This window comes from Oncorhynchus tshawytscha, linkage group LG02 (assembly GCF_018296145.1).
Source record: "Oncorhynchus tshawytscha isolate Ot180627B linkage group LG02, Otsh_v2.0, whole genome shotgun sequence".
NCBI classification, from domain to species: domain Eukaryota; kingdom Metazoa; phylum Chordata; class Actinopteri; order Salmoniformes; family Salmonidae; genus Oncorhynchus; species Oncorhynchus tshawytscha.
Genome location: NC_056430.1, coordinates 45,098,019 through 45,124,834, shown reverse-complemented (window position 1 = coordinate 45,124,834; position 26,816 = coordinate 45,098,019). Strand labels below are relative to the sequence as shown.

Genomic DNA, 26,816 nt, shown 5'->3' with positions numbered 1-26,816 from the left:
ATTGGAAACACATTGGTCTGTCCTGAATGATAGGCCTACATGTTATTCTGATACATAGCCTATTCATCTTGGCATCTGTTTGTACATATGTTTATACTGCATGTTCACCTGCTTGGGGACTGCAGATTTAAATTTACTGTCATCCAAATCTGGTGCAATGGATCACTTCTCATATTCTGAGACTTATATTGTTGTACATTTCCCCAGCCAAACAAATGTAATACATATATACATATGACCTATTCAGCTCAAGCTAACAATCCTGAACCACAGATTTGACATGCAACGCAAGTACTGATAGATGGACTCTCAAAATTACACAAACATTTAGCCTGGGATGTTTCCCATGTGAACAGCATCCAAACTTATCACGCAGAAAAAAAAAAGACCTGAAGGACATTTTGAAAAAGGGCATTGATGTGTGCGTTGTGTTTGGGTCCACAAATGGGAAAACATTCCCTCTAAACATGAAGGATATTAAATAAGAGAACGGTGACTAAAATCTGGGTTTATAATTGCAATTCAACTTTGCCATGGTTTGCTGAGCTAGACATAGGTAACGTTAGCCTATTGCCCCTGAAAGGCCAACATCTAATTTCAGGGAAAAGTCCACAATGAAACTGACATTGAATGTGGAGAATGATACATTTGCAATAGAGCTGTGACCATGATCCCAATTGATAACTAAATATGGCCATTAATAATTGCATAATAACAAATAAGGCTACAACAACATACTGAGTTACCGTATATGCTATTTATTAAATCCATTTGCCAGCTCCAGGTAGGCTACACAAGTGGCACAAATTGACTTGCAATGGCTCCAGTGATATCGTAATTTCAATATGTTTATTGTATCAAATGGTAGGGTACAGTAACCTGCTATGGCATACCAATTAATAGCCTACTTAATTGCCAACAGATGCAAATGTAGCCTATCATTCTCCACATTTAATGCCATTTGAATCAGCTTTCCATACACTTCTGTTGACACACCCACTGCTCGAGCTACAAACTGTGCATTCTCCAAACGGCATTTTGTTAAATCATTACATTAAAAAGACACCGATCTGGGATCAGTTTACCCTCTTTGGCAACAAATACTTCAAGATCAGTGCTTAGGGAGAACTCAACTGTGGTCAATGTTTATTCACTTATGAGAAATTTAAATTAGAGTGAAATAATTTTCTTCAATTGCAAAAGAAAATTATGCAAATAGTAATACTAAAACTACAAACACCAACCATCCACTCTTGTAGTTGCAGTACAATACATCCAGACTTGGTTTACTGTGTATATTAGAGAATGAATTACAAAATGTGAGTATATACTTACTTAATCCAATATCAGTGGTCAGAGGGGTGGTTTCCAGGACAAAGGATTAGGCTTAATCTGTGTCGGGGAAACCGCCCATTGTATTTTCCTACAGTGCACAAACAAGTCCAAAACAATGTGTGAGAATCTGTACATTCAAATTAGAAGAAAACATAACTTTATTGCCCATATGAAATAGAGAAAAGAACAGCTCACACCAAGGCCTGCATCTGTTTCTGACTGCAGCACAATCTAATCTAAATTTCCTATGTTTTTTTAACTCATTTAAGAAATATACATATTTTCTTCTCCTAAATGTCACAAGGGAGTATTTTGTTAACTTTGTTGAGGTTGTTTAACCACCAAACAGTTACAATTTTCAATATTTAACATTTGCATTCTTTAAATATGTATTATGCATTCTTTAAATATGACCACAAGCTTCCATTGAACAAAAAAATTTCTCTTGTAAAATTCAAGGAAAATTTTGTCCTACAATCGAAATAAAATGGGCACCTTCTACGACTGGGCCTATCCTCTCAGAAGCCTACGGAAGCAGACAGAAGAGAGAAGTTTGGGCTCCATATTGGAAGATGCCACTCAACTAATGACCCGTTTCTACTCACAGTCCGGGCAAAGAGAGCGTGACCACATAGTCCCAGAGAATGCATAAACGTCTTTAAATATTAAAAGCCAGCCGCTACTTTTGTGATAAAGAAAGGGTTTGCAACATAGTCACAGTTTAAAAAAGAAAAAAATTAAAGCACTTTTTCCCCCATTCATGGACACTATTTCAAGCATTTTATTCTTGTTGTCCAGCTTCAGTCCGCTTCGAGGGCAGCGACTTGTGTTCTCTTCAGTGGCCAAGAAGCCCAGTCCCTAAATGGATAGATACGCATGTTTTACCAACATTGACATACAATCAATAAATCTGGTCAAAATTAACATAGCTCCACATACTGTAGGTCAAGCATGTAAACATTGGCCATGTCTAAATACCCATACCAGCGTACCACATACTTAAACTGCATACTATGTACTCATCGTCGCATACTATTTAGCACATACCGTTTAGTAAAAAGTTTGCCACGGCCGCAACGCAGTAGCGGCTCCTGACTGGCTGAGCAGGTGGGGCGGGGCCGAGTGCAGGTGGATTTTTCCAAATTCAACAGATATGTATCGCATTAACCATCCTGATAATAGCCAATTAGATTAATTTCTCCAAACTCTGAATAGAATAAGGTGTAATAGTCTACCTATAACCAGCCTGAGAAGGATTATCACATTTGACCTATACCGTAGCCCATATAGCCAATCTATCCGATTGTAAAAAGGACTGAAGACAGAAACAGATCATTTGGTTCCATTTCAACATATTTATTAGTGAAACCAAAGTGCTGTAACATATACACACACACATTATATGAAATAAAATAGCCTAGTACATACAAACGTTTCAAATCAAAAGGCTATTGCACAGAAGGAAAAAAAATGTGGGGTCTGTTGAATCGCAAATTCAGAACCACTGGACAGCAACATCGTAAACTAAAGCCCTGATCATTGGGAACAAGATAAGAATGACTGCTAAGTAGCCTAGTTGTGTTGTTTGGCTACTTGAAATGAACTTCGGGCCAATGATAAGCCGCCTATCACCTGCAGCCCACCTCTTCCAATGAATCGTGGAAAAGTGTGCATCAAATTCTACTAGGTGAAAAGCCGAAATGAGAACATCCAGGCATTTAAAACACTATTTTCAACAATGTACATACTAAAACGTTCTATTTTCACATACTGAGAATGCGTTGTGCGCGATTACTGTTTTGGGTTATTGGTGAATTTCGGTAGCACACCCCCATACCTGATTATCAGCTGTTGTCAAAGCCAAAATTAGCATGACATCCGGGCATTTAAAGTACTCTCGAAAAGCCACATACTACTCAAACGGACTAGGACGCAAGTATAGGTACTCAGTCACGACCATTGTCTAAGCATAATAGTGATCAGAAAATATCCTTACCTTTGAATCCTTCTTCAGGCATACACACTGAGAAGAGAGCACAGAAACAGTTGTTTGAAAATAGGATCTTACTATTCATAGGCAAATGCGAAAAAGGAATTTCTGGGTGTACGAAAGAACAAAAGGGAGAAAAACAAATTATGGAAAGAGACGAAAATAAACATACCCTGATAAACATCATCCATTGCTGCAAAATCTGCTATTGGTTCATCAGCCTGAAAGAAAAAGACAACACAGATTCAGGAATGAGCAACTGCATTCGCTGATCGTCTCCAGTAATCACGTGACGACGTGTTCACTTTCCCATCTGCCCACGCATCGTTCAACAAAAAGTCAACAATCTAAAATGGGGAGTGTTCGTACCTTCAGACAGATGACGCTCTCTGGGATGACTCCTAGGCTGCCGAGGGTGGCAGAATCGTCCGTAAGACACCGGCCGTCGATCGACAGGTTCTGATCAAACGGGGCCACGGAGAAGGCGTGCATGATCTGAGGGAGGACCATTACAACACACCAGAGTTAGGATCAGGAATGAATAGATTCAGAGTGGTGCAAAGGCAAGGAGGATATATTATGAATCCCTCGCCTGTATTTTCAACTCCTTGAGCGTCTGATTGGCTGAGACGATGAGTGCTTTTTCTCCCCGGAGCTTCCTGTGCCTCGTGCTCCTCCTGATCCCCGATTTGCCACCACTGGCCATGGGGGTGGGACTTGCGGCAGCACTGACGGTGCCGTCACTCAGCTTCTGACGCTTTGCCCCGTCCTCTGACTGGACAGAGGGTCATGTGACCAGAAAGCAAGGGCAACATTGGGTAATATTCCATGTCAATCATCCTCTAAAGGGCTTCTCACTTTTACATTATTGGTAAATAGCTTAGAGTTTCCACAAAACTACTCAAACATTCGATTCTTAAGAGACTTATGAGCCATAAAAAGTGTAACTGAGGCGAGCGGTTTGTATCCTACCTGGCTGAAATCAGGGTCTCGCTCTCCATCCACCTTAGCAACAGGCTCCTCCCTCTCATCCTCTGCCTCCGACCCGCTCACATTCATCTCAGGAGCTGCATCCTTCAACTACAGAGGAAGACGAGTTGTATTCTTCTCTGGAGATTCATACCATTTACATATTACACTGACAAGAACCATTTACTACAGAGAGAAAGGGGGAGAGTGAGAAAGAGACTCACCCTCTTGTCGTCTATGACCTTGCGCACGTAGACTGTGGCTTGTGCATACTCTCTCATGTCCCTCTGCTGCTGGAAAATGAAGCCTTCTCTGCAGTCCCTACATAACTCTGGACACACACATACACAGTCAACTCTCACACAACACCGTCAAACAGTTCCTCTGCAGATCTCAAAGAATCAAATCACCAACAGTCACGCAGTCAAGGGGAAATCACGTGGGCTCAAATCTCACCAGGCTGGGTGGTGTACTCCACACTGGAGCCGTTGGGTGTGGCCCCGCTGATCCGGCAGATGGAGATTGGCTGATCAACCAGGAAGTGTCTGCTGATCACCTCCCATTCGTCGGGCCAGAGAAGAGCTATACTGTGCAGAGGGAACACCACACAACATGAGACCAGGAGGGATGGATGATAAAGACCAGAGAAGTGCTGTATAAAACACAACAACTTGAGTCAAAGGGGGGTCAGAGGTCAGTGAAGTCACTCACTGTTGGGCGTCTCCCTTTAACATGGAGTCGAAGGTGAACATGAAGCCTCTATGTGGACATAGGAGCAAACTGTTCCCTACGCTTGACACTGGGGTGGTCTTAGTGGGCCTCCTATAGACAGACACAGAAAGACAAAGTCAGAGACATTCATGCCATCTTTGACTTTTTTTGGACTGCTTCACCATCCAAACTGTTGGATTTGGAAAGGACTTACCTGATGAACCTTCTCCACTCGTCTACAAAGAACAGAGGAACTATGTAGAGAATATCTGTCTCCTAAAACAAAGATGGGGTTGATCAGTATGTCAACAACATATATTCAGTTTATCCAATAGTATATTTACTCTAAGAATTGAAGGATCGAATTGTTAGCCGTTTTACTACCAGCGTCCCAGCAGTCGTTAGCCATTTTATTACCAGCGTCCCAGCAGTCGTTGGCCATTTTATTACCAGCGTCCCAGCAGTCGTTGGCCATTTTATTACCAGCATCCTAGCAGTCGTTAGCCATTTTATTACCAGCGTCCCAGCAGTCGTTAGCCATTTTATTACCAGCGTCCCAGTAGTCATTAGCCATTTTATTACCAGCGTCCCAGCAGTCGTTAGCCATTTTATTACCAGCGTCCCAGCAGTTATTAGCCATTTTATTACCAGTGTACTAGCAGTTATTACCTGTTATTAGCCATGTACTACCTACTGTTATTACCTGTGGCCACTTGGTGAGTGTGGGCCTGTTCTTCTCCTGGAAGAGGTTGAGTAAGGAGCTCTTCTGTTCTGACGCCATCATCCTGTTCAGAGCCTCATTCTCCTTCCCCTCTCGCTCCAGCCTCTACAAGAAAACACAGGGGTATCACACAGTTAACACATTTACATTTTAGTCATTTAGCAGACACTGTTATCCAGAGTGACTTAGAGGAGTAATTAGGGTTAAGTGCCTTGCTCAAGGGCACATCTGAATTTCCACCTAGGCGGCTCTAACCAGCGAACTTACAGTTAGTGACAATGCCCTTAACCGCTAGGCTATCTGCCGCCCATTAACCATTTTTAGTTTTTTCTTCTTCACAAGGCTAGAAGACAAGTAGGGAGAGACATTTTTTAAAACATTATCTCTAATCCCTCCCACCACATCCGTCCGTCAGCCCCTTCTTACCAGGCACTGCTGACAGGGCTCCTGTAGCTGGGTGAACTGGGGGGCTTTGGGGAAGTACACTCTCAGTTTGGACCACACCTCCTCAGTCACCAGCCGCCGCTCGCTCTCCAGGATACTCAGACCGCCATGCCGACAGAGGATGTCCTCGTTGAAGGTCTTCATTTCCTCCTCGTCTCCGTCCAGGTTCTCTGGGCCGTACTCTGGAAACAGACAGCAATAGTCAAACAGTGAGCAATGCTTTGATAAAGACAAGAATCAGACAGCAATAATTCTCATGATCTCTGCACAAAGAGGGGAATGCATGTTATTTCTCACCTGACTAATAATAATAGTGGAGTTCTCTACTCAGTCATCGTGATAACTGGTCGTTTTCCAAGTTGTACGATTTGTGATCTCTGCTGGTTTGTGTACCTTTAGTAGCAGTGATCTCTGGTCCCTCTCCGTTGGTTTTGCCGTTGCTGTGTTTGGTCTCCTCCTCATCCTCCTCCAGCTGCTCCAAGGCCAACTGTCTCCAGCTCCGCAGAGACGTCTTGCCCGCCCAGTACCCCTCATCACTGTCGGACAGGGGTGAGACGTAAGAACACACACTTGCACAGGATACAATTACTAAATGCAGTATTAAAACTGTATTACTATTATTTTTTTTAAATAATTGCATTCCGCTTACTTACAAAGTTATGGTTATTTTGACCAACCGTTTTACGGACACAAAATGTTGCCATGAATCTGAGGGAGTCAGCGGTTACCTTTTGGGCGGGCACTTGACAAGGTTGGTGACTTCTTTGTAATCCTCGGCCAGCTGGTTCTTTAGCCGCAGCACCCTGCATCTCTGCCCCACACATTCCTCACAGAGAGTTGAGCCTGGACACACAGGGTCACACAGAAGAGGTCAGAGGTTGCAGAGAGGAGCTGAGAATATCCACTGTACGTCAGCCATTGCAATGGCTCTTACCATCTAGCCTGGGTCCTCCTCCATATTTGTCGAAGAGAAGCTCTGCAGCTTTGACGGAGATCCTCTTGGCCTCCCCCACCTTGTCTGGGTGCAGTTTACCGTGAGAACACAGGAAGTTGCCGTTGTCGATTTCTTTGGTGACCGTCGAGTCATCCAGCCATTTCTTCAGCCACTCCAGAGGCACAAACTCATACTCTTGGCCTGGAAGAAAAAAAAACAGCAACATGCAGGGTCCGACATTAACAACGGGCCGCAGGCCCAGGGCCAGTAAAAACATGTTAGGCTGGTGGATTTCGTAATTCACTGGCCCGACCGGACCAGTAACTTCTCAACGCATTTTGCGTTCCAGTTTGACATCTAATAACATTTTTGTCACATGCACAACATATTTAGCAGATGTTACTTAAGCAATAAGGCCAGAGGAATTATGGTATATGGCTAATATACCATGGCTAAGGGCTATTCTTAGGCAGGACACAGCCCTTAGCCGTGGTATATTGGCCATATATCACAAACCCCCGAGGTGCCTTATTGCTATAATAAACTGTTTACCAACATCATTAGAGCAGAAAAAATAGAGGTTTTGTCATACCCATGGTAAACCATGGCTGTCAGCCAATCAGTATTCAGGGCTCAAACCACCCAGTTTATAATGCGGTTTTTGCGGCATGTACTGATCAGTCACAGTCTGCCATTGAAAACCATTGAAGACAACACATGGAAAAGTCATGTTATTTGTATTTGAGCAATATGATTGGTCGTCAAAGGCCCACCACGCCCTCTGCATGTCACAACTTCTCATTCTCAAGAAGTACATACGTTGATGCACTGCACACGGGAGCTGTGCAGGTTGAAGAGCAAAAAGAAGAGCTCGTCAATCCACTCACTGAGCTTATTTATTTCAGGGAAAGTGATTTACAAAAGTAAACCTTCAATAGTGAACATACCAGCAACATGCTGGCTACTTGATAACATGCAAAAAAATGTAATTTAAATTAAAACTAGCATTCATATTGACAAGCCTACTGCAGTGGAGTGCTGGAGTAGTGAACTACATGTAGTACAACTAGTAATTACCTACATGTTGCAGTAGCTTGGTGTTAGTTGAACTAAAGTCAAATCTAGGTAGTGTTTTCAGTAGTTAGCTACATGGCAAAAAAAAGTATTTAACTACTGGAACTACACTACTTTTCTGCTAAAACAAAAGATGGGCGAAGTAGGCAAGAATTTCCTTTATTTTTTTCATCAGACCTACCGAATTCTCACTTGAAACAATTTTACATTCTGTAAACATATGAACCCTGTCCTTGCAATGTGTAGTCTGATTTACAATTTTTTCCGAAGCAGTTTGGATATAGTAAACTACTTTTTAAAAGTAACTTTATTAAGTAAACTATATGTTTCTTAAGGGGTAGCTTTACGGTAGCTTAACTTGTTACAGTGTAAAGTAATTGGTAAACTATATTTTCAGAGTAGCTTCCCCCAACTGGTGTGCCGAGAACAAACCTTTCCTAATCGTGATAAATTTGTTAAACACTCACCTATAATACATGACCTGTGGAATGCACATGGAATTTTGACTTGGGAGCACCAGCACAGGAAAGATAATACATTGAATTACAGGCATGTTTACATCTGGATCGGTGTTTCGTGTCCAGTTCGCTCAGGCTGTTACAGTATCATTTGAGGGGCGCGCATCACAAGCAAAGTCATTTGTATCATTTGTACCACACAGCCTCTGCCACAGAAACAAACGCATGGCTTCGTGTCCGTGGTTGCACCTTTACTATTAAGCAAACCACTTGTCTGTAGCTCAAACCGTTAAAAACGGTGGAAACGTCTAGGAGCAACAACGGCACAGCCGTGACGTGGTAGACCATGCAAGCTCATAGAACAGAACCACGGAGTGCTGAAGCGCATAAAAATAGTCTGTCCTCGGTTGCAACACTTACTACAAGTTCTGGCCTGGTTTAGATCTTATCTGTCGGAAAGATATCAGTTTGTCTCTGTGAATGGTTTGTCCTCTGACAAATCAACTGTAAATTTCGGTGTTCCTCAAGGTTCCGTTTTAGGACCACTATTGTTCTCACTATATATTTTACCTCTTGGGGATGTTATTCGAAAACATAATGTAAACTTTCACTGCTATGCGGATGACACACAGCTGTACATTTCAATGAAACATGGTGAAGCCCCAAAATTGCCCTCGCTAGAAGCATGTGTTTCAGACATAAGGAAGTGGATGGCTGCAAACTTTCTACTATTAAACTCGGACAAAACAGAGATGCTTGTTCTAGGTCCCAAGAAACAAAGAGATATTCTGTTGAATCTGACAATTAATCTTAATGGTTGTACAGTCGTCTCAAATAAAACTGTGAAGGACCTCGGCGTTACTCTGGACCCTGATCTCTCTTTTGAAGAACATATCAAGACCATTTCAAGGACATCTTTTTTCCATCTACGTAACATTGCAAAAATCAGAAACTTTCTGTCCAAAAATGATGCAGAAAAATTCATCCATGCTTTTGTCACTTCTAGGTTAGACTACTGCAATGCTCTATTTTCCGGCTACCCGGATAAAGCACTAAATAAACTTCAGTTAGTGCTAAATACGGCTGCTAGAATCCTGACTAGAACCAAAAAATTTGATCATATTACTCCAGTGCTAGCCTCTCTACACTGGCTTCCTGTCAAAGCAAGGGCTGATTTCAAGGTTTTACTGCTAACCTACAAAGCATTACATGGGCTTGCTCCTACCTATCTCTCTGATTTGGTCCTGCCGTACATACCTACACGTACGCTACGGTCACAAGACGCAGGCCTCCTAATTGTCCCTAGAATTTCTAAGCAAACAGCTGGAGGCAGGGCTTTCTCCTATAGAGCTCCATTTTTATGGAACGGTCTGCCTACCCATGTCAGAGACGCAAACTCGGTCTCAACCTTTAAGTCTTTACTGAAGACTCATCTCTTCAGTGGGTCATATGATTGAGTGTAGTCTGGCCCAGGAGTGGGAAGGTGAACGGAAAGGCTCTGGAGCAACGAACCGCCCTTGCTGTCTCTGCCTGGCCGGTTCCCCTCTTTCCACTGGGATTCTCTGCCTCTAACCCTATTATAGGGGCTGGGTCACTGGCTTACTGGGGCTCTCTCATGCCGTCCCTGGAGGGGGTGCGTCACCTGAGTGGGTTGATTCACTGTTGTGGTCATCCTGTCTGGGTTGGCGCCCCCCTTGGGTTGTGCCGTGGCGGAGATCTTTGTGGGCTATACTCAGCCTTGTCTCAGGATGGTAAGTTGGTGGTTGAAGATATCCCTCTAGTGGTGTGGGGGCTGTGCTTTGGCAAAGTGGGTGGGGTTATATCCTTCCTGTTTGGCCCTGTCCGGGGTGACCTCGGATGGGGCCACAGTGTCTCCTGACCCCTCCTGTCTCAGCCTCCAGTATTTATGCTGCAGTAGTTTATGTGTCGGGGGGCTGGGGTCAGTTTGTTATATCTGGAGTACTTCTCCTGTCCTATTCGGTGTCCTGTGTGAATCTAAGTGTGCGTTCTCTAATTCTCTCCTTCTCTCTTTCTTTCTCTCTTTCGGAGGACCCGAGCCCTAGGACCTGAGCTCCAGGACTACCTGACATGATGACTCCTTGCTGTCCCCAGTCCACCTGGCCATGCTGCTGCTCCAGTTTCAACTTCCACCTGACTGTGCTGCTGCTCCAGTTTCAACTGTTCTGCCTTATTATTATTAGCTTGCCCCCCCCCCCGGGTACGAAAATGTTTGCACAAATTTAGATGGCCTCCAGAACATTCAAAAGCCTTGATTCCAACCCGAAATACAAAACAAAATTATTAAATACTTGATCAAATTTATCTTCCAGATTGGAAACATTTGTTGTAGTATTGTGTTTAGAGAGTCATGACTTTACAATTTAAATTAGGGCAGGGCGATATGGCCAAAATCTCATATCCCAATATAAGTAATTTCATATCCCGATAACTGTACATATCACAATACTGCACATTTTCAGTAAATTCAATTAATAAATAGTTTATCTAAAATGACCACGTAAAGGCCTATTTCTTATTACATTTTAAATTATACTCAACAAATAAAACAGGTTTATTTAGAACCTTTGTGCAAATGTTCAATTAAGCATGTAACAAAAGTATTAAATATTAATGTAAACAATCTAAAAAGGTAAAAAGAAAACACCAACTATAGTTGAAAAGACAAATAAGCCTCACATAAATATTTTTTTAAATGGTGGGGGGGGGGCCTTGCCTGTTTTGCATGTTATTTTGGCATTAATACGTGTCACATATCAATTTGCATTTGGTACCTTGGGTCAAGTATTAGCACGAACTCACGAAACCCCCGTTTCTCGACCGTGTAAATTGAGGCTCATGTCTTTGCAGATTTAAGTTGTAACAGCAGCTGTTCTCGTTCCATCTTCGTGATTCTTTGGCATATAGTGTGCCGCGGGAAAAAGCTTCTTGCAACGTCTGAGTCAGGGGTTTGTTTTGAGCACTCGACTGTACTTTTTTGGGTCTCCTCTGTAGACTCTCCGTACTGTTTCACATGTTCCTTGCGTAGGTGGTAGAGGTTAGTGGTGTTTGAGCCTGTTGTCAGGACTGGCCTCCGGGCATATTTTGCAGAGGACTTTTTTATTTGGTCCGTGTCAGACTTTTCATACCCAAACCACGTCCATGTGACCGAAGTAGCCCCTCTTTTAGGTACGAGCTCTGTGTCACTTTCATTCTCCTCCATGTTTGTTTGTGTTGCAAATGTCCTTCCACACCGCACGCAAAACGTCCTCCAATTGACGAAATGATATTGCCGTAAAGAGTGTGATTTGCGACAAGGAAATAAACGATAGAGCATAATATGAAACGATAGACGTTTTTCTATCGTCACACGATATATATCGTCATATCGCCCAGCCCCAATTTAAATTACTGAAAATGTATGAATTCGGTGTGATGTTAGTCGTTTCGGAAATCGTCTAGGCCTAGATGATCTGGACTGTTTTCGAAGTAAAAACATTAAACCTGTCTTCGAGACTGAAGTCTGCCCACAAGATCTTGAAAAATAAATCAAACATGGCTGCTATATGAAACGCAACAGAAAATAAAAGAATGTGCCAGAAAACAATAAGGCTAAGTGGATTTGTACTCATTTGTTACCACTTAAGGCGTCCGCATGCTTCCCATCCAAAACGGTTTGAGCATATATTATGATGACATTGTGTGACCTTTGTTTGTTTTGGTCTTCGGCAAGGGTTTTGTCGGCTGTTCGTGCACACTACACTTTGGTAGCCGAAGTCTACGCCCGTTCGTCGATGATCAACAGTAGGGATTCTTCAATTAAGTGTTTGTTGTCATTCAACGAGAGAACTCGTTTTCATGTGAATTTTCTCACTTGAGAAATACTACACCAAACATCCTAGTTACAAGTAAAAGTGTGTGACTAAAATGCGGACCACACCGCTTGAGACGCATGCCCTGCAAAATACATTTACACATAGATGTTATTCAATCACGGCACCCACACTTCTCGAGCGTCTGCGTAGCCGGGCATTAAAATAGAACTTGGTTCTATTGTGAAGCTTAATGCACTGCAAGTCCCGCCTCCTCATTAGTTTATAGAAGCATATACCCACGTGGGTGATTGAAAGATGAACTAAGGTCCACACTCCAGTCCAGTTGGTAGTGGTAATGCACCTTAAAGTTGGTTGCCACAGCCATACAAAGTCCAAAGAAGAAGACGAAGAAGCCTGAAGGAGGAGAGATTACTAGAAATTAACTCGGTTTACCCTTTTATCTGTGGATTAATTGTCGGAATAGAGGACCTTGTGCATTTCAGTTAAAATAACAACCCAATGTTTACATCCCAGGACAAATTAGCTAGCAACAGCAAGCTAGCTAGCTAAATGTCCCCAAAATAATATAGTTGGTTCAGAGTTCATTTTGATATTTCAACCTGCGTGTCCTGATCGCGCCTTCTGTGGGTGGACAAAATCAACATGCGCACGAGCGGTCTGGTAAGCATGTAAGACCTCCTTGGCAAAACCGCCAAAATTTATTACAGATTTCTTGAGTTATGTTAGACTAATTGAGACTATTTTGAGGAAGTGGCTACGGTTTCTCAAGAGACAGAGTACTATTGCCCTTTTTTCAAGTGAAGGTCTTTTAGATTGACGCACGGTTGGATTTTAAGTAATATAAATTTAAAAAATCCCCATTAAAATCTGTCAGTTTAAGCTAGAGATATAAGGTGTTTAGCATGGGCTGAGTCTCAATCCAACGCATCCACCTACGTTGACCATCTGCATCTGTGGTGGAAGGTAGCCGAGCAACAGAGGTGTGTCTTCAGACAATGAGACATCCCGAAAATCGGGCTCCTCATGAAAACGTCTGTAGCGTTTTGTTCTAGAACCCCCACAAGTGCCACGGGAATCGTACAAAGTCGACAATGCTGATGTGCTAACTTTATTTGTAGCATCCGAACCGTTTGAGCTACAAACTAATATGACCCCATTATGGAAAAGAGTGACTCAAGAACACCACAGTGTTCTCCGATTTGCTCTAAAAAAAACCACAAGTGTCACAGGACTTGTCTGAATTTAACCCATACAAATAAATGGAAGTATGGAGGGAGGTAATTTTGTGCCAACAAAAAAAATTACCTTTCTTATATCTCCTAGATATTATTATTATTTTTTTAAATTTTACCTATATTTAACTAGGCATAGGCAAGTCAGTTAAGAACAAATTCTTATTTTCAATGACGGCCTAGGAACAGTGGGTTAACTGCCTATTCAGGGGCAGAATGACAGATTTGTACCTTGTCAGCTCGAGGATTTGAACATGAAACCTTTCGGTTACTAGTCCAACTCTCTAACCACTAGGCTTACCCTGCAGCCCCAATATGACTGCAGCCCCAGCTCCGTCTTTTTTTCTTTTTTTACCATTTCTGAATGTGTTATTGAATGCGTTTATTTTTTAATTATAAAAAAAGTAGCCTTTCTTTAACTAGGCAAGTCAGTTAAGAGCAAATTCTTATTTACAATGACGGCCGACCCCGGCCAAACCTGGACGACGCTGGGCCAATTGTGCGCCGCCCTATGGGACTCCCAATCACGGCCAGATGTGATACAGATGTGATATGCTATAGTAGAAAAGGACAAATTCAATGTTTTATCAAATCAATTCAAAATAGCTAAAAGTCCCATGGTATATCCATCTCAAAACAATTCCATATGTATTTTTGGCTATAAAATCACAACTCGCACATGCTCATACTTTTTCAGTTCGGACATTTATTTTTAGGCACATAGGCGAGTAAAAGGGTCACTCTGTAGTCTTGAAATTCACTCACAGATATGAAGGAGCAACATTGTCCCCCCTCCTCAGTGTAAAGAAATTAGACTGGAGCCATCCACAGCACACACAAATCACACTGCAAACAGGTACCGGGAGGCGGGACAGATAGCAGACTGTCAAACTAGCAGTCTTTCCCTTGTGTCGCTCACTTTGTGACTGACATGTGCCTGTCCTAGCAATAGATCTCTAGAAGATGCATATCGTTCCTTCTTGCGAATGGGCTCAGCTGACTTTTCTGAATAGCGAATTGAAAAGTAGCGTATTAATTTAAGTGGAAAAAGTTGTGGGCTGAAAATTAGTCGGTTTAGCCGACAGCCAGCGCTAGTGGAAAACACTGGCATTAAACATCATGAACATATAACTACTTCCATATTGCAATATTGTGACATGTCTGGGGTAATGTTTTTACCAACCGTCTTCCGCAGGTAAAAGCTCGTAGAGTTCCTTCACCTCTTCGTGCTTGGCCTTGCCCTTGTCGACGCTCTGCTTGCGCATGTCGGCCATTTCCAGGCACCACTCTTCAAACTTCCTGTTGTCTCGGTCCACCAGCCTCCCCAGAAAGCCTGGCACAGATAGAGGGCTCCCACTGACATCACAGCTCCCATCGCTGGGTTCAAAGGTCATACAACCACAACATTCTAACCAGGCCTCTGCAGCAACAGGTAGTGTACCATGCACATTTAGCCAATTTTACAATAGCAGGGAATATCGAACTACACAGTTCACCCGGGAATAACCTTACTAGAGAATAGCTTTTACCACCTTTTACATTTATTCTTAACTATTTTTATCTGGGGTGTTGACTATTTGAATCAAGTATGTCTAAGGTCTGTACACACTGCAGCCCTTTAGCTAGCTCAATTCTTACCTTGCACATAATGTATTGTACAACAGTAATCACCAGGTGCAGTACAGTAGTTCGATCCTCACCTGGCACCTCAACGTTGGTCTCCATGGGGTCAGTGTCCTCCTCTCTCTGGCATTTGTACACAAGCATGTAGGCATTTCTGGAGCAGTGATATCCTTTACTGCACTTGGGCTTACGGGTCTGGGACTTCACCGTCTCGGCTGGAGAAAGACCAGAAGAACAGCAGCGAATGCGTTTAAGAGAAAAAGTGATCAAGAGTGGAAAGGGTAGGACTTTTACCACTAAACAACTGTCCATTTTTAACCAAGATGTATTATAAAACAATACTGCTACAATTCAGGGAAGTGAAGGGAAAGAAAAGGGAGGAGAGGTGAAGGGGGTATATATGGACTAAGGGAGGGAGGAGCAGGGACTCAGGGAGGCTCACCGATGTCCTCCTCGATGCCCAGCTGTAGCTTTTTGCCTTCCATCTTCTCAATCTCCTCGTCGTTGAACTTGTACCAGTCGCTGGTGCGGGCGTCTCGCACGTGGGCGATGTAGTGACCCGAGTAGGCGCTGACCCCGCGGTGGATCAGGACCGCACTCAGCTCGTACACACACTTCTCATCTTCTGGGGACGTCACCCAAAGAGGCCCAAAAAAACAAACACACACACACACACACACAGACTAACCAACTTTCCACAGCATGGATTATGTGTCTGCAGCCTTTACACCATGGGTCTTTACATTTGATTTCATTCACTTTTTGACCCCACCCTACCATGAGACATCCATGTCTTCATAACTGGAAAAGATAAATGGTTGAGTTTGATATATATTTTTTTAAACTTACAGAACAGGGTTGTCAAACTATTGTATAATTACAATAAAAATTACATCTAAAAATGCATAAAATCTGTTTTACCATTTTCACATATGTAGCTTATTTGACATTTGAGGCGTTTGTGTTGTGCCCGTCATCGGTTGAGGCACAGCCTACTATTGAATTGAGGATGGGTGTCATTTCAAATCATAGAAATATCATTGATAGAATGGAGATAACCCTTCAGACCACTGCAATTTAGCTAGTAAATCAATTACATTTTTTACTTCCAATTAGTACCACAAAAATGGCTGCCGTTCCACCCACCATTGAATGTAGACCTAAATGGTCATGCCTATTCGATTATCTATATTTTTAGGATTTCAATAGTTTTCCTATGGCAGATTGACAGTGTAATTTTAAACAAATTATATTCCCATTCAAGTCAGGATCTCTGAAGTGTGGACCTCCAACCATCTTTGTGCTAACATTTGAAAGTTGAACATTTGAATTGTATTCCCATTTTAGTACATTTATCAGCCAAAACATGACACCCACCCTGTATTCAAGAACATGCTGTGTCTCAACCGATAGCGGGCACAACACACTTCAGATTATGTAATAGGATCCAAGTAACATATGCAAAAATAAAAAACAAAACTGATTTTACACATCAAACACTTTATGTGAAAGGTAAACAAAGGACTTCATTTTTTTATTACAAAATTAAAATCATCAAAAATTGACAATGTCAATCGTTTATTTTTTTCCGGTGATGACGACATGGATGTCTCAAGGTATGGTGGGGTATGCAAAATGGGTCTAAAAAGTTTTAAAAAATCTAAGTTACTTTTAGACCATTTGTACCATGGGCAAATATGCATAGAAAGTTTCATTCAAATCAAAAGGGGTGCAGTAAAAAGTGATTTAAATCAAATGGAACAACCCTCACACCATTGTCAAAAATACTTTCTCACAGAACTTCAGTCATGTAGCGCAACATGGGCTATTCTCGGTCGACATTTAAGGGCAATCAAAGAAAATGAACAAAAAAAATACGCTCTTCACTGCATAACTGATTGTTTAGCTGGTGTCCTATAAATAACACTGTGCCAAGTGACAATTCTTTGTCATGGTATTTTCTTACTGTATTAACATGTGACACGTGGTCTCTAGCAGCGGTCTCCAGTTCTCTTTCTATTTTATTAATTAAATGTGTTCCTGGTTACAATTGTGAATTGAACTGACCTTCTGAGAGTGTCAGCTTCCCATATTAGGTCAATACTGCTGTCTACTGGTCATTTCTAAAGGTAAAATATGTCTGTCTCCTGCACCATAAATGGCATTTAAACAAGAGAGAATCAATCAAATGGAAATAATTTGTAATACAACAAAGTAATGCCTTTCATTTGTATAGGTTTAATGTGTCAACATTTATTGATCTTGAATCGCAATGTCTGCAATATGATTCCAATTCAGCCAGGAAAGAAACTTATTTTCTCATTCAGCTAAAGGTCTCCATCTACCAGCAGGAAAACAAATTTCTTCATTTGATCCTAGTTGGCTTTTGTATGCATGGGTGTCATGGCAAATAAATAAACAAATGCTAGCCTCCATGACCTAAATCGAGAGAAGTTTTCGAAGAAGTGATGAGCCGGTCGTAGCTAGATTAATTAAAGAATGTAAACAGTACATTTGGTCACATGTAGGAAGTAAGGCAGTCTTTATATATCACTAAATATGCACGTAGTCATGAAATAATGTATTTGTACTCTTGAATGTGTTACAATGTACGATACCTACATTTTCTTGCCAGAGGGGTTTAAATCGTCACGAGGAAAGAGGGGGAAATAGGTCACGGGTAGGCGTGTCCGAGCGTAGAAGATGACGCGCTATCCATCTTTATCATTAATTATTTGGTCACATGTATAAATTGAGGACAGCGTGTTTTGCCATTGAGAGGCTGGCAATACCTTTTTCCTCCAGAAACGGGCCCATGTCCAGCTGCTCTGGGAAACTGATGAAGGTGTTGAGCTTCTTCTTGTGACCTGTTTGTCTGGAAACCAGAGGAGGAAACGCCACATTCAGCAACACCACTGAGTTGTTGCATTGACCCTCAAGTATATGGCCACTACTCAGGGTCGGTAGTGAAGAGTGGTAGACTAGAGACTACAAAACTAGATGGAATGAATGAATCAAACTGACCTGTCGAAAACGAAACGCATGAGCTGCAGGTTGAGTACCCGTGGGAGGCTGTGCAGTTTGATGCGTCGAGCGGCGTTCTGTTTGCTCTGGCAGCTTTCACAGAAGTAGCGGTTGTCACCATCCAACTTCTCCTCCTGCAGAGAGAATTCACAGGATAATATTTTTTTAAACAACTCAAATCAACAACTCACAAATGTTTTTTCTTTTTACTGTAAGATGCTGTTGAAACATGCTGAATAGATTTCTATGAGATGCCAGAAGAGCACTTTACTTAGTTGTCAGGTCCTTGTTTATTTTGAGAGCCGTGTTAGCTAGCAAATGTTGTGATATCTTGTTAAGGGAATTTTCACCTATAATGACTAATTATGTATACATTTCAAATCAGGCCTGGCGAGTCAGAATACTATTATGTTACTGTATATGTACTAATCAGAATACTATTATGTTACTGTATATGTACTAATCAGAATACTATTATGTTACTGTACATGTATGAATTTTCTTTCTTGATCCCAGTATGAATATAATGTGGTCAAGAGTTTAGAACAATGACGGTCTGTTCCTTGGTACAAATGAATGAACTATATCTCCAGACTGACTAGAATGCTTATCTACACTGGCTGACCTTGGCTCTAGGCGAAGAGGGAAGGCTTGAGAACTATAGAGCCTTTCTACCAGTGTCAAGAAGAGACGGAACATTTAGAAAACGCTGACGTCATTTAACCTGTGGTAAAATGTGTAAGTACTCAGTACTCTCTTGAATAAACTCTGCTGTCTGACTAAGACTGGGCTCTGTATATCATTATAGAATAAGGGAATTACAAATCCTTGTGAATTGACAGAGTGTTTAATTTTAATTGGATATTAAAACAGAGTAATTGAATTCCTTTAACATATCTTTAGTGTGGCTAGCAGGTAAGAGCAATTACAGCGCTTGTAGGCTAAATACAGCTGGCAAAATGTCTTATATTAACAGAGAAAATCCATGTCCATGGTTGAAACATATTTACTAGTTTCGGGGTTCATCTGGATCTGTGAAGGTAACGTGTTGGTTGAGCTGATGCAAGGACGAACACCAAATGCACAAATAGTTCTGGGCGCCAGCGTGCAAAAGAAGTAACCATGATGAAACATAGCAACGTCGGAGCACATGTGCTGTGATATGCATTGCTAAATATCATACCTTTTGGGGCCTCCCGAGTGGCGCAGCGTTCTAAGGCACTGCATCGCAGTGCTAGAGACATCATTACAGAACCGGGTTCGATCCCGGCCTGTGTCGCGACCGGGAAACCCATGAGGCAGCGGACTATCATCCCAGCGCCGTTAGGGGAAGGTTTGGCCGGCCGGGATGTCCTTGTCCCATCTCGCTCTAGCAACTCCTGTGGCAGGCCGGGCACATGCACGCTGACATGGTCGCCAGTTGGACAGTGTTTCCTCCGACACATTGGTGCGGTTGGCTTCCGGGTCAAGCGAGCTGTGTGTCAAGAAGCATTACGGCTCTCGACATTCGCCTCTCCCGAGTACATACCGGAGTTGCAGCGATGGGACAAGACTAACCACCAATTGGATATCACGAAATAGGGGAGAAAAAAAGAGTAAAAAGTAAAGAAAAAATATGTACAGTACCAGTCCAAAGTTTTGAATGAGTAGGTGTCCAAACTTTTTTTATTTATTATGTTGTAGAATTGTATGCATGTTGTACATTGTAGAATAGTGAAGACATCAAAACTATGAAATAACACATATGGAATCATGTAGTAACCAAAAAAGTGTTATATATAAGATTCTTCAAAGTAGCCACCCTTTACCTTGATGACAGCTTTGCACACTTGACATTCTCTCAACCAGCTTCATGAGGTAGTCACCTGGAATGCATTTCAATTAACAGGTGTGCTTTCCTAAAAGTACATTTTTGCAATTTCTTTCCTTCTTAATGCATTTGAGCCAATCAGTTGTTTTGTGACCAGGTAGGGTCGGGATACAGAAGATATCCCTATTTGGTAAAAGACCAAGTCCATATTAATGTCAAGAACAGCTCAAATAAGCCTAGAGAAACAAGAGTCCATCAATACTTGAAGACATGAAGGTCAGTCAATTCGGAAAATTTAAAGAACTTTCTTCAAGTGCAGTCGCAAAAATCATCTAGCCCTATGATGAAACTGGCTCTCATGAAGAACACCACAGGAAAGGAAGACCCAGAGTTACCTCTGCTGCAGAGGATAAGTTCATTCAAGTTACCAGCCCAAATAAATGCTTCAGAGTTCAAGTAACAGACATATCTCAACATCAACTGTTCAGAGGAGACTGTGTGAATCAGGCCTTCATGGTCGAATTGCTGCAAAGAAACCACTACTAAAGAGCACCAATAAGAAGAAGAGACTTGCTTAGGCCAAGAAACACAAACAATGGACATTAGACCGGTGGAAATCTGTCCTTTGGTCTGAGGAGTCCAAATTTGAGATTTTTGGTTCCAACAGCCGTGTCTTTGTGAGACGCAGAGTAGGTGAACGGATGATCTCTGCATGTGTGGTTCCCACCGTGAAGCATGGAGATGGTGTGATGGTGCTTTGCTGGTGATACTGTCAATGATTTATTTAGAATTCAAGGCATATTTAACCAGCATGTCTACCACAGCATTCTGCAGCGATACACCATCCCATCTGGTTTGCGCTTAGTGGGAATATCATTTGTTTTTCAACAGTGACCCAAAACACACCTCCAGGCTGTGTAAGAACTACTTGACCAAGAAGGATAGTGATGGAGTGCTGCATCGGATGACCTGGCCTCCAATCACTCAACCTCAACCCAATTGAAATGCTTTGGGATGAGTTGGACCGCAGAGTGAAGGAAAAGCAGCCAACAAGTGCTCAGCATGTGGGAACTCCTTCAAGACTGTTGGAAAAGCATTCCAGGTGAAGCTGGTTGAGAGAATTCCAAGACTGTGCAAAGCTATCATCAAGGCAAAGGGTGGCGACTTTGAAGAATCTCAAATATATTTTGATTTGTTTAACACTTTTGTGGTTACTACATGATTCCATATGTGTTATTTCATAGTTTTGATGTCTTCACTATTATTCTACAATGTAGAAAATAGTAAAAATAAAGAAAAATCCTTAAATGAGTAGGTGTGTCCTAACCTTTGACTGGTATATATATCATAACTTTGATTAAATAATAATGGGCAAATTTGACATGTTTTGAATCGCACAGTATTCATGTTCATAACATTATCTACATGGTGTAGCTGAAATTTTGCAATTCCGTTTTCTGGGTCACGGAACAATACATTTTTGGTTGGTGGCCCTTGGCCTATACCGGGGCCCATCTTTATGTAGCTCCGCTATTACCAGGGGATATAACCCTGATGTCATAATTAATTGTTACTTGCGGAACACTGATGTCAAAATGCATTAATACCTTGGGGAACACTGATGTCATTATACAATGTTTCAAATTTTAATGTCAGGTGCACAAGTACAGTGAAAAGCCTTTCTTGCAAGTTCTAAACCCAACAATGCAGTAATCAATATAAATGTAGTACTAAAAATAACAAGGTAGAACAAAAACACAAATAAAAATAAGACATAAAAAGACATGACTAGTGAGTAAGCTATATACAGGGTCAGTTCCAATACCATATTTACAATGTGCAGGGATACTGGAGCGATAGAGGTAGATATGTATAGGGGAAAGGTGACTAGGCATCAGGATATTTGATCAACAAAGTAGCAACAGCGTATATGATGATTGTATGCGACTGTGTGTCTGTTGTCAGTATAAATGTGTGTGTGAGCAAATGGAGTGTGTGTGTGTGTTGAAGTGTCAGTGTGCATGAGTGTGTAGAGTCCTGTGAGTGTGCATAGAGACCGTTCAAAAATACATGTAATCCAAGGGTCAACTCAGATAATATGTGTAGACATTTTGTTAGCTATTTAGCAGTCTTATGGCTTCATTGTTACCTTGGGGAACTGATGTCATTAATGCATGGTTACCTTGAGGAACTCGGTGACACATTCTGTAAGGTTCTTGTGGCCCTGGATGTTGAGCTCCAGTTCGTAGAATCGGGACGGCAGAGGTGAAGCACGACCACACTGGTTACACCTGTGTTGTAAAGCCAGACAGAGAAACACTCAGGGACAGGTTTACTCAGTGTCCGTACCAGTGCAAAGTCTGCACCTGTTATTTTTTATTTTTTTGCAGAGGGTTGAAATGTATCGGTGTTGTGTAGAAGTCTGGATTGATTTAAGGCAACAAAAAAAACAAGGTAGTGCGATTACGTTTTGATCTTGATCCAAAAATCATACATGGCAAAAGCGTGGCCCGGATAAAAGGATAACCTTTGCAGCCACAAAGCCAGAACCTCTAGTTAAAAACCCTTAGTGTCCGGTCTGACATGGACTGTCCAGTTAACCTGACACAGCACTTTTCCAACTGCCTTTATGATGCTAATAAAAGACTGTTAAATCCTGTTGCATTTCTGACTGGCACCACCACTGATATCAAAGTACAAAATAGTCAGACGCTTGACTTTATAAAACCCAGCAATAAAGCAAGAAAGTACAAGGACATCTCTCATGGCAACCTGAAGATTCCAAATTCTAACAAATAAAACTACAACTAGGTTGTTAGAATGTTATTTAAGTCTGATTAAAGTTGACGGCTGAATGTAGTCCTGGCTTACACAGTGACGTAAGACATCTGGCCACAGAACTGCTGCTGGATGACATTATGCAGGTTTGGGTTCTTCTGTTTGGATAAGGTGTCCTCCAATAGCGAGAGGAAGAGCTTGGAAAACTCTTGAGCGTCCTGAAAGCGAAAGGAAAGAAGACGGTCAGGAGAAAGAGTCAAATAAAGACACAGTTTCAACTTTAAAAATTGTATTATTTGTTTTCCTCCTATAGCCACTATCAAAACAAATAAGCTTCTTCCAAACATTGTGAACTCTTCACACAGACTTTCCTGTACATGTATAAAAAAAATATATATATATTTTTTAAAGATAATTGGGACCCTCTACCTGCTGTTGTCCTGTGTCCAGCCCCAGAGCCTTGACCAGCCCTGAGGGGTCGATGTACCTTCTGTTGCTGTTCTGTAGAAGTGCAAACAGGTACTGCAGGTGTTCACATATGCTGCGAGGCTCGTAGTCTGAGAAAGGGAAAATTGTGTTTCAGCTCTACAATTTGGGTTTACCTGAGGCCACCTATACAGTTGGCCTGATCTCTGAGGGCTTGCACACCTGAGTCCATGTTGTGCTCCTCTGCCCTGGCGTTCTGACACAGGTACAGGGTCCTACGCAGCTCCAGGTTGTGGAACCACACCTGCAGAAAGGTGTTGACGTAACATGTGGCGCCCAGGTTTGTCAGACCCACAAACGTGTTCTAAGAGGGAGAAAGAAAGCGATGGACAAGTACAAACAAACTTGTCTCTTACTCATCCAGTGTTTCCACATCAGTGCAGATCAAAAGGCAGACATTTTAACTTGAAGTGGAACTAAGTAATGTGGATTCACAAACAGGCAGGAGCACATCCTTGCAGATGTGTTCATTGTGAATGTTGTTGAAGTATGCCTACCTTGTCCCGGCGCTCCGAGTTAGGATCGTCAATGTTGTGGAAGGTGTTCTCGTCAATCTCTCCCAACCAGGCATGTTCCCCAATACCGACAAGACAATTTGGGTTCCCTTTGCAATTCCTCCTGTATAAGCAAATTCAGAGGGAGAGACGTCAATAGCCTAACAACAACTTCTTTCACACATTATTAACTTGAACGCAACTGGGAGACAGTCTTCTGGGTGGGGCGTTAAAAGTTCCTTCATTCATTCATTCATTGGATTCCTATCTCCTTTCTATAATATCATCTCTGGCAACAGCACCATGCAATACACCCTGGACTAAAGAGGCAGACAAATAGGAAAAATGTGCTAGACCCTCGGATAAATTACATATTTCTCGTGGTAGGAATATTGCAATAAATATATTCAATGGCTATATGATCAATGGCTCATTCGAGAGAAGACATCCTCCTGAGTTATGATATCAACTAGTATTGAAATCTGTGATACAGCCTGGATTCGAACCAGGGACTGTAGTAACGCCTCTAGCACTGAAATGCAGTGCCTTAGACCGCTGCGTCCATGTGGTAACTATTTAACTGTACTAGAATGCTCAAAGGGCTGCTAAAATTGTATATATTGGTATCAGGTTTTTTGGCAAGGAAAATTTTGGATATCATATTGGCCAAAAATGTCATATCGGTGCATCACTATTATTTTTATTTGTCAAACTGCAGCCGAGCACCGATGATCATGTCCCCAGAATAAGACCCTTGATATTTATTGGAAAGGAGCATCAAGCTCATCGCCTTGCATTTTCACCACCCTGTGAAGTTCATATTTCATCTCTAGCCTAATAAACTGCATGCTTTCCCGATGAGTCATAGTGGGAGGACCACACAACATGTCAATATGTGACAACATTTACTTCGGTATGATGTTATATCAATAATTGCACAGAAAAGCATTTACACCGACATTTTTTTGCTTAATTGTCTTGTTTCCATCAGGCCTGTCATTAACGGTTACATTGTTTATCCAACATCCACTTTACTCATGTAAAAAGGTTGGATGGAAACCTGGTTAATGAAGTCAACATTTGTCTCGTGATGCACTTGACATGATAACCGTGTCAGAGTTTAGAACGACCCCCCCCCCCCTTTTGTTCCATGCTAGCTGAAGACCAAGCTAGCCAGTAACTAGCAAACACCAGACACAGATGAAAGGGTAAACAAGTATCTTTGCCATAGACAAAGTGTAAACCTTTAATTATTTTTGCTGACAACCTATAGTCAAATTTTGGCACCAGTAGAGTAGCTATATAAACCCCACACCCCTCTGCAAACACCTTCTCCTATGTTGGTTACAAGGGGGTACTTATTTAAATTAGGTAAGAGAATATCATGTTACCATTGGTGTATTAAAATTAGCATTAGGGGGTCACTTTATCCCCTTAAATATTCCAGCCTCCTGAATACAAGTGTTTGACATGGGGGAGGGGACCAGTAGGGTAACGTTACAAATGTCATTTTTTTATACTTTGGTCATTATATTTCTAACTGTTTTTATCCAAATTTCATTCAATTTCATGAAACATGATTTTGACTGTTCCATGGCAAGTAGCCCTTTAGTGAAGAGTTCTATGGTTTGTTAAACTTGAAATCAATGGTTTTTGTTTGGTATACATTTTAAGGTAAAGAAAAATAATACGTTTCAGCGTAATTCCGTTACCAAGGAATTGTCTATACCATTCAGTAATGTGAATATCAAAATACTACAGGAAATGAAAACATGTAATGACAAGTGCTTCGCCTGTCTTTCCATAGATGGAATCTCATTGTGTAGCCTATGTATACACATGATATTCAACCGACTAGTTAACTACAAAATAATAAAATAGCAGACAAAAGGTAGTTGTGAAACAATCAATTCACCCTTAATGTTCTCGCAACATTATAGCAGTTGAATATGACATATGACACGTTTAGACATTGGGAATTGAAAAAATTAGCTAGGGGGAAAAAATAAGTAGCTAAACTTGCACATTTACCTGCATGCTCCCCTCTTGCACGCCGGTACACAGATTCGGTAAGCTATCTCAATATGTTCCCGTTGTATGTCCTCTGGTCTCACCGACTCGACCCAGCGCCAGGCTGCTTTCTCAAGCTGTACGCGAGGCGCCATTCTGCAAGAAAACAGAGCCTACCATGGGTACCCTGACAAAGAGGTGCCGAGGATGCTGCGGCCTAACTCGCGCTGCTACTGGCACAGCTGCAGTCACTCAACGTCGTTAGCTAGCTAACGTTAGCCAGTTGGCTAAATGTAGGTATCTAGTCGTCGGCGAAAAAAAGGCCTAACAAATATTGTAGCTACAACGTTAATCACATCAGGCAAGCAGTTCAAATGACACAAGACTTGAATTACACAATCTAAACATTCTTCCAACATATAGGCTAACACTAGAATCATGTCAGCTGATGCATTGTCGTAGCTAACTAGCTACCAATCATAATGTTAGCTAGCTTGTCAGATATTCCCCACTGCAAATAACTGCGTAGCTAGCTAGCTAGGTCTAAAGCTAACGTTAGCTAGCTAGCTACCCATCATTTCTTGTTAGCGGATAATATAAATATATTTTTTATTTTTTTAATTAAATGTACATTCGAACCTTTCGTGCGTGTATCACAAACTTCTGATTGTGCAGCTGCATATATTTTCATATTTTATTCAGTTTGTTTTAGATTTAGCGCCCTTGCGTCAGTTTTTAAATAAATAATTTCCTCCTTCAGTTTTAGGCGCAAGTACTAACGCATGACATGCGATTGATGTCGACGCAGCTACGTAGCCACTTTCAAAGAAAATGCGGGGGACTCCATAAAAATAGAGAGGAAGAGGCGAAGCGAGAGGTTTTACCACAGA

The 26,816-nt window shown here is 41.7% G+C and overlaps 1 protein-coding gene across 2 annotated transcripts; it reads right to left on the bottom strand.

The window, feature by feature from the left end:
- Positions 1-1,455: 1,455 nt before the first annotated feature.
- Positions 1,456-26,816, bottom strand: usp48 (ubiquitin specific peptidase 48). 2 transcript variants are annotated; one of them, XM_024412704.2, is made up of 27 exons: positions 26,566-26,816; positions 25,948-26,082; positions 23,920-24,040; positions 23,585-23,726; positions 23,366-23,493; positions 23,030-23,154; positions 22,341-22,449; positions 18,349-18,482; positions 18,117-18,199; positions 15,767-15,946; positions 15,402-15,539; positions 14,885-15,034; positions 7,105-7,305; positions 6,899-7,013; positions 6,564-6,706; positions 6,153-6,352; positions 5,709-5,831; positions 5,220-5,281; positions 5,006-5,116; positions 4,751-4,881; positions 4,519-4,625; positions 4,298-4,405; positions 3,918-4,100; positions 3,695-3,820; positions 3,498-3,546; positions 3,332-3,358; positions 1,456-2,193 (listed from the first exon to the last, which is right to left on the bottom strand). In XM_024412704.2, exons 2-27 carry the CDS (start codon positions 26,079-26,081, stop codon positions 2,171-2,173), a joined length of 3,153 nt encoding a protein of 1,050 aa, XP_024268472.1. In that variant the 5' UTR covers position 26,082; positions 26,566-26,816; the 3' UTR covers positions 1,456-2,170. The 2 variants fall into 2 exon arrangements, with proteins under 2 accessions (XP_024268472.1, XP_024268470.1); XM_024412702.2 differs by having other exon boundaries at positions 15,767-15,949; positions 26,566-26,815.